The sequence below is a fragment of the Petromyzon marinus genome, chromosome 21 (genome assembly GCF_048934315.1).
Source record: "Petromyzon marinus isolate PM22_M1 ecotype Great Lakes invasive population chromosome 21, UKy_Petmar_22M1.pri1.0, whole genome shotgun sequence".
Lineage (NCBI taxonomy): Eukaryota > Metazoa > Chordata > Hyperoartia > Petromyzontiformes > Petromyzontidae > Petromyzon > Petromyzon marinus.
The window spans coordinates 6348171-6356306 of record NC_133687.1 but is presented as its reverse complement, the minus strand read 5'-3'; the positions used below and the strand labels follow the sequence as shown (position 1 = coordinate 6356306).

Here is an 8136-nt window from a genome sequence, read left to right as displayed (position 1 = left end):
TTGTCTATTTGTGTTTCTCGCTTGTCGTGGGCCTTTGTAGGATGAACGTTGAGATTTACAAGGGGCACGGGCTGACCTGTAAGGTCTCAATTGGTCTGTAAATAAGGCAGGGCACTGATAATGGGTTGGCTATTGCGAAGTCGCAAACGACTGCGACTCGACATTCATTCCCTTCCCTCCTCCTCCCCACCACCGCTGGCTAGCAATCAATCGACATCAGCCACGATCGATCCACTGCTGGGTGAATGACCTCGCTATCTCCCATGACCCTGCAATTAATCAATCTCGCTCCTGCACGCACGAGCCTAATTCATCGCTCTAAATCTCCCTTTGGTCGAACGTCCTTCTTGGGTCGTTTCGCCACATATTGGCTTGCTGCTCCGTCGTCAATCACGACCATCGCACCTGCTGGGCGAACCATTGCGTCCGAGCCCATTCGCACGCAACGTCTCTAACGCATCGGTGTCTCTAAATGGGATCAAACCTCCCGTATATGTATATATATGGGGCTGGTCGTGTGACCAGCCCCATTGTAAATCCCTCCACTCGCCCCGCCCACTGTGAAAACCGACGCTGTCCGGTGCAAGCTCACTTCCCGATTCTCCCTCTCATTCCCCAACGTCATTCATTCTCCTCGTTCCCCCAGCGGCTCTTTCCTGATGCTCGTCTTGTGCCACCCCCCCCCCCCCACTTTGTCAGTCTTAAGACTTCCATTCCCATTTCCTACTCTTCTGCCTCTAGTCCCCTTCTCGTGGTGTGCCACAAATAAAAGGTTGCCTTTCTCGAATCCCCGTCCCCTGTGTAAATTACAAGCCTGCATATCTTCCGGCCTCTTTTGTAGTTCACACGGATCGTTACATTTTCTTGGTCAATGCGCATTTATCCAATCCATGTCGTAGCAGGGAGTATCGCCCGAATAGATCAACGTTTTTATTTGAGCGAATTAGCATGTTGCTGTTACATTGTAGGAACACACAGACGCGAGTCACCCGTGTACTCTTACTGGTGTGCGCCAGCGAAGTTGAGCGCACTGAACTTTGAACCCACAAATCGGGAGTTCAATTCCAAGTCACGACAATCAGCAGCGACGATGTCCGAACAGAACCTGGACCCCCATCCGTTGCCAACCCACACCATGTGGTGTGTGGTAAAAAAAGACCCGACTGACGCAGCATGGAGAGGCCTTCATCCTGCAGTGGACTGAGAAAATGCTATTACAAAAGTATATTTGGAGCTAGACGGACTCTTGAAATTCAGGATTTGGGGGTGGTGACAGCTTCGTGAAATCCAACAGTGAATAGATCCTTCTATCCGCACATTATCACTCACATTTAAACACCAAGATCCCCATGTTATAGCCTTCGCGTACTGTCGAGGGAAGTGCCGTTAGCAAACACCTATAAAAGCCGGCCAAGGCACACATTAGGGTGGTTAGCACTACATATGACTGTCGAATGGTGAAGTTTATACATTGCATCAGGTACTCATTTGAGACCGGTCAAGCCTAGGGGAGTCCCAGGACTGGTTCAAAGTCATCACGAGTGTTGTGCATGAGGAATCCAACTCATGACGCCGGGTTTGTAGTGTAGCACGCTAACCCCTGCACCACCGCTCTCCATATCTAGACACTAGCCCAGGGTCGGCAACTTACAGATCCAGAGCTACATGCTGCTCTATAAAGACTTGAGCGACGTTAAGGACCGTCTTGTATTCACATGCATTGCGGCTCTTGAAATAGCTTTTACCGAATTTGAAAAAAAATCCTCTTCTTGTTGTTTTGGTTGCCGACCTCTGTACTAGCCCCAACACCAACACCACCACCAGAAACCCACAAAGAACACCACACCACTCAAGCACTCTTCTTTTCCAAAAACGTGGAAGTCTTTATTGACGGCACCACATGCAGACGCACGCAAATGCCGGCGGTGACCGTGACGGTGGTCATGCTGGCGGTCGCGTGGACTGTCCCGCCGGCACACGGTCGCATGGCGGTGGCGCTTAGCTCTCCTTGTCCAGCACCACCTTGGTTCCGCGGAGTCGACCTGTGCGCCGTGCAGCGATGAGACCCACTTTGCGACCCGCCGGCGCGTCCCTGCGGATGGTGGACGGCTTGCCAATGTGCTGGTGGTTTCCTCCACCGAATGGATGCTCCACGGGCTGTGGTGGTGGACAATGCAAGCGTGAGTGAGCACAGATCGATGGTTTGGTAAACAACCAACCAATATTGAATTGAACATTTTTATTTTGGCTGTTACATAAATCATTTGATACTTCAGCCGCGTTCAGCGTGTTCGTTTCCGCACTGACTTGAGAATGTGCTCACATGTGACAGTGGGGAGCGGGATTGCAAAGGTTAGCGCACTGTGCTACGAACCCGGCGACCCGAGTTCGAATCGGTTCTGGACCTCCCCTAAGTTAACTCAGACTAAATTGAGTACGTATGTTGAACTTGTGGCAGCATACCTAGCCAACCCTGCTAATTGGAGTACCTTGTATGGTGTGTAAACATCGCCAATGGGGAGATAAAGGCGGCTGGGCGTGGTGTCGGCCTGCAAAGGTGTTCACTAACAGCACTTGCCCCCAGTCTATTAAGGCTAAACTGGGGATTTTTGTATGTGTACTCACGTGTTTGTATATACGAATGTATATGCAAGTGATTGTGCTTGTGTTTCAATGCGCATGTGCACGAGTGCTCGTGTGCAAGTACGTACGTTCATGGCCACACCCCTCACGCGAGGCCAGCAGTTCCTCTTGGCCTTGTACTTGTGGTAGGCCCGACCGGCCTTCAGGATCGGCTTGTCAATGCGACCACCCCCAGCCACAACACCTGGACGCAACACAACGGAGACCACACCACAAAACACCCATCATATTAGACATCATCAGTGACACTGCAACACGGACTTGCCACACACATCACACCCCAAATCAGACGACACAAAATACGCACCACACAGTACACATACCATAACAGAGGTCACAATTTATTTCAGGTAAGGACCGTTGATGTAAGATTCAATTTTGAGACACAAACACACACACACGTACCCATACACACGCATCTACACACTCTACACAGACATGAAAAAAGACACCACACTCACTACAAAGACAAAAATCCCTCATACAGCCTTAAACTTTTGGGGCAAGTTGTTTGTGAGCACCTATGAAGGCCGGCACAGCATGAGGGGGTGGGTAGCCAGCAACACGCCCGGCCGACTGTCTCCCAAGTGGCAATGTCTACACACCGTACCAAGGACTCGTTTGAGGCTCAGTCGACCTAGGAGAGGCCCAGAACTTGTTATGATAATCGCCACTTGTGTTGGTCGTGAGTGGGATTCGAACTCGTGTCGCCGGACTTGTAGTGCGGCGCACTAACTGCTACACTACCGCTCCCCACGCACACAACCGGCACACGCATAAGACATCACATAAACAAAACCTAGTACCCACAAACCCCACAAACACCTCGCTCCGTGCACATCCCACCAGCCACCACCCCCCCGCTAGTGTCACGTACCCACGACGGCGCGGTTGGCGGAGGAGATGACCTTCTTGGCGCCCGAGGGCAGCTTCACGCGGGACTTGTGCGTGTCGGGGTTGTGTGAGATAACGGTGGCGTAGTTCCCTGAGGCGCGTGCCAACTTCCCCCGGTCTCCGCTCTTCTCCTCCACGCAGCACACGATGGTGCCCTCGGGCATCACGCCCACAGGCAGCACGTTCCCCACACTTAGCTGGGCTACAGGTGGCAAGAAACAACCACAGTAATCACCGCATTCACAATAACCACCATTAGTCACAGTACTCACCGCATTTAGTGTCAACTATATTCAGAGAAACCATCACATTCACAATTACCACCCAAGACAAATATCTTCCATATAAGCCCAAATGACCCTCATGGCATAATGTCCGTGATGCAGTCATTTTTAGTCTGTTGATGGTCGGCGATGTGGCAATCGACTCATCTCGACGAGCTGTACACGATGCACTATGGTGCGTACGAGTGTTCAGGGTTTCAGCGCAATCGTCCTCACTGCATTTCGACATTGCGGAGTATCACTGATTTCGGATTAATTGGTACCTCAGTCGCGGAGTTAAGTACACCCCTGAAAAAAATAGTGTCCCAGAAATAAAATGTCTAATTGCCTTGGCCATTTTGTATTATTTGGTACCCCGGGGTACCACCATAAAGATCAAATGGGCAAGTGCCGTTAGCGAGCACCTATAAAGGCCGAGACAGCACACAGGGGGCTGGGTGGACAACACCACGCCCAGCCGTCTTTGTCTCCCCAGTGTTGATGTTTACACAACACACACACCGAGTACTCATTTAATCTTGAGTCGATCTAGGGGAAGACCAGGACCGGTTCAGATATTCGCCGCTGTGTTGGCCGTAAACGGGAATCGAACAGTTGCCATCACATTAACAGAACAGACGTAACCAACCCAAGCACAATAACAACCCCATTCATAGAGCCCACCAGCGTCCATCACATCCACAGTAACCACTGTGCTGACAGCGTCCACCAATCACAGACCCCATACTGCCCACCCAGCTGGGCTAACTGGTGGACCAAACGACAACCCAATTTACTAAAGCTACTGATGTAACTCTTCTTAAGAGTGACCATGCTCAGCTGGGCTAGTGGGCAACACGTATATTACAGGGCTGGGACTGCTACTTCGACTATAGGGTGAGAACTACCGTCACAAAATCGGACCTACGCTTAGCACGGTTGGCTACGTACGGTGCGAAAGAAGTTCAAAATGCATACATTCTCGTCTCCTCGTAGCGCCACAATGTATGGTAAAATTTTATTTGCACAAACGTGCAATTGAATGCGCCACCATCAGCATCCCAGTGTGGGTGAAAGTCAAGTTTATCCGAATACGTACAGCATCATGGTATTTAGAGACGTGAAATTAGTGAGGTGAGCTGAGGGGTGAGTAGTGAGGTGAGCGTCGTGATGAGTGATATAGCAAGCCTCGTGACGAGTGGTATATTGAGCCTTTTGACGAGCAGTGGAATGAGTGACAGGGTGAGTTGCACAGCGAGCGGTTTCGTGAGCATTGTGGTGAAGTAGTATAGTGAACGTCGTGGGGAGTAGTTAAAGTGAGTCATGAGTGGAGAGCGAGTGGTCGGGTGAGTGTCGTGGTGAGTGTTGTGGCGAGGCCGTACCCTTCTTGCCGCAGTAGACAAACTGCCCCGTGTGGATGCCCTCGGCCGCGATGAAGAGCTCCGTGCGCTTCTTGAAGCGGTACGGGTCCCGGAACATGACCTTAGCCAGGGGAGCTCCGCGGCCAGGGTCGTGGATTATGTCCTTTGGTCAGACACACATATTTACAGCTTTAAAACACTTTACAACGACGATTTAAAACGTGAGTGTAAAGTTCTGCTGCTATTAGGGACTTGTCCTATTCAATCAGGCAACCCTGATAAAAGGGGTTTAGCCGAAATATAGTGCTATAAGGATTAATTGAATATTTGTAAAGACATTTTTCCCAACAGCTACCTGTAGGCTTCTGTACTGCCAGTGAAAAACTTCTGAAGACAAAAGCGTTAAGGAAAGCATCACATGTCCTCATGTATAGTTTTTTCCAAACTTGATTTACTTACAGTGGAGGGGACAGGTGTAAACCTATTTGCTGCACGGCACTAACTCCTTCAGGCTTCCACCTCATAGCACCACTGAGTGACAGCATATCACCATCAGTGAGAAGCCTTACCCTCGCCGTGTGGAAATATGCCGTGTGCTAGTATTAGTGGTGTATTAATTACGGTGCGTGTTGGGCACTGTAAGACTAATTGGGGTTTGCACTGTGGTTGTGCGCGGTGGTGTTGGTGTAGTGGCTCGTGAAGGACGCTACTGGGTAGTTGGGAGGATGTCGCCCTCGAGCAACAACAGAGGGCGAACGAGCGACGCTCACAACAGCGAACAGAGCGCCAGGCAACTAAAATACAGCGAGGAGCACAAGGTGGTGTGGATCTGCCAGTCATTTAAATTAGTCAACCCCTAACACCTGGGTCTGTGTCCTGTCGGCAGTGCACCTTCCTAACTTCGCGTGGCCGGGAAAACTGCACTTGGTGCATGCGTTTGTGGAGTATCTAGTGCGGTTGCGTTAATGTGGAGTGTGCAGCAGCCCATGTGCCCACCTTGACGATGCCCTTGATGTATCCGTGCCTCTCGGCGTAGTCGATGGCGCGGAGGCGAGCGGGCCCCTTCTTGTGTTTGTTGTGAGCGCGGAACACGGACCCGGCGCCTTTGCGCTGACTGCGAATCACGCGCCCCATGGCTCCTACAACAACAGCAGCAGCGAGCGCTTGTTACGACCGGCGCGAGGTACGAGTCTTGATCGCCGTACAATTTTCACCCCCTCCTCCCGCCCACAGAAAGTTTAGTCGTGACTTTATATCCTATTTTTTTCACTGGCACACGAACGGGGACCCCCCCCCCCTCACGGTGCAGGTGATTTTCCACTGGGTAGTAGTCTCTTCAGTGCGGATGTTTATACACACTGCACCAGGTTACTCAATTTAAGTGCCGAGTCGACCAAGCGGGAGATCTGGGCGCAGACGTGACTGGCTGCTAAGCACTGCTCCACCAATCCCCACACATACGCGCACGTACAGACCAACATCCCCCGTGTAGCCTTAACAGACTGTCGGGGCAAGTGCTGTTTGCGAGCACCTATTAAGGCCGGCACGGCACACGAGGGGATTGCTGGTCAACATCACGCCAGGCCGCCCATGCACGTACACAGTCAAACAAACAAGCACACACACACACACGCGTACCGCAAAAAAAGACCATTAAATCAAAGCAGTGTAGTACTCGGGATGGGAGATTTCCTGTGCATGCTTGGGGCTGCGAGGTGGCATGGAAATACCAGTGCAGCAATATTCCTGAATCCATCTGTGCACAGACTTCTGTTTGTTAAAGCCTTCAATCCCTCTCGTTCGATGCGGGGTGCGATTTCTCCCGAGTTCTTTAGCGTCCTCCGACACTCGGGCAAACGCCCTCGGTTGAATTCGTGTACAAAATATCCCAATGTCACAGGGCCCTTCGAGCGAGGCTTTCCTGGACAAGTACGCACACGCCGTACTTACATGTGGTATCTAACCACGCAATCGCTTAATGTAGAATTCAAATTCAGTCTGATGTGTACCACACACTCTGCCTCGTTTGTCTCTTTAGTTCGGAGGCAATGGACAAGTACATTAACCGTCTCAATTCACTCCTAGGTGAGGGCCTCTCTGTGGTGGTTATACGAACAATAATTCACCAACAGTACGGGGACAGTAAAGAGTGGGGAACATTGTATGTGCGCGCATAGGAGGTACTGCACAACTAAAACTTGTTGCACTGCGCTCCCATGCCGACAACTTAATGTGGGCCACCTATAAACACCGTTATGCATGGCAGTCGCCCATCCAAGTACTCTTCAGAATAAACCCCGCTTAGCTTTAATAACATCCGATGAGACCTAGTGCACTGCCGAGTGATGTTGTCGCAGGCGTTTGAGTAAGAATCGACACATTTATAACCAGAGTGCAGTACTGCATAACAATCGATGAAGCGATAGCTCGATCGTGGCCTATCGGTAGAACACTATTAAAACTAATGATCAAATAAGCCGATTATCACCAAATCAGTAGACCATTAACAGCCAAAACAAAACCACAAAGTGCAAAGATTAATCACAACTCGGGCTCTAACGAAGACTGAAGCCTCACTGACACAGGCCCGACATTCATAGGCCTCACAACGAAGTCGCGTTAAGTGGGTTCGCGTACAAAATCGCTCATCGCTGAAACAAGAGCGAGAAGAAAGGCCCCCCTCGCCATTGCCAAGCGATTCGCGCGCAAACGTCGCCCCGACGGGGGCGGATGGCAGAGATTGACAACGGATTGAGGGCGACGAACGAGGCAAGACGCAGCCATTACCTGTAGATCCCCGAGGAGAAAGGGAATCTCGTAAGAAATCTCGCGATATTTCGAGCCTGTGACCCCCCCCCCACCAGCTACCTCTCGCGAGATCTCGAACCCCTCCCACTCAGCCCCCCCTCCCAAACTTCCCACGACTCGCGAGATCGGAAGTTACGTCATTAGCCGCGCGCCGTAACCGGATGTTA

At 51.1% G+C, this 8136-nt stretch overlaps 1 protein-coding gene across 2 annotated transcripts; it reads right to left on the bottom strand.

Moving 5' to 3' along the window:
- Nucleotides 1–1859: 1859 nt before the first annotated feature.
- RPL8 (ribosomal protein L8) lies at nt 1860–8050 on the bottom strand. 2 transcript variants are annotated; one of them, XM_032958087.2, is made up of 6 exons: nt 7949–8050; nt 6158–6300; nt 5183–5324; nt 3521–3739; nt 2712–2827; nt 1860–2157 (listed from the first exon to the last, which is right to left on the bottom strand). In XM_032958087.2, the coding sequence occupies exons 2-6, from the start codon at nt 6293–6295 to the stop codon at nt 1999–2001; spliced, it is 774 nt and encodes a 257-aa protein (XP_032813978.1). In that variant the 5' UTR covers nt 6296–6300; nt 7949–8050; the 3' UTR covers nt 1860–1998. The 2 variants fall into 2 exon arrangements, with proteins under 2 accessions (XP_032813978.1, XP_075924590.1); XM_076068475.1 differs by lacking the exon at nt 7949–8050.
- Nucleotides 8051–8136: the final 86 nt, after the last annotated feature.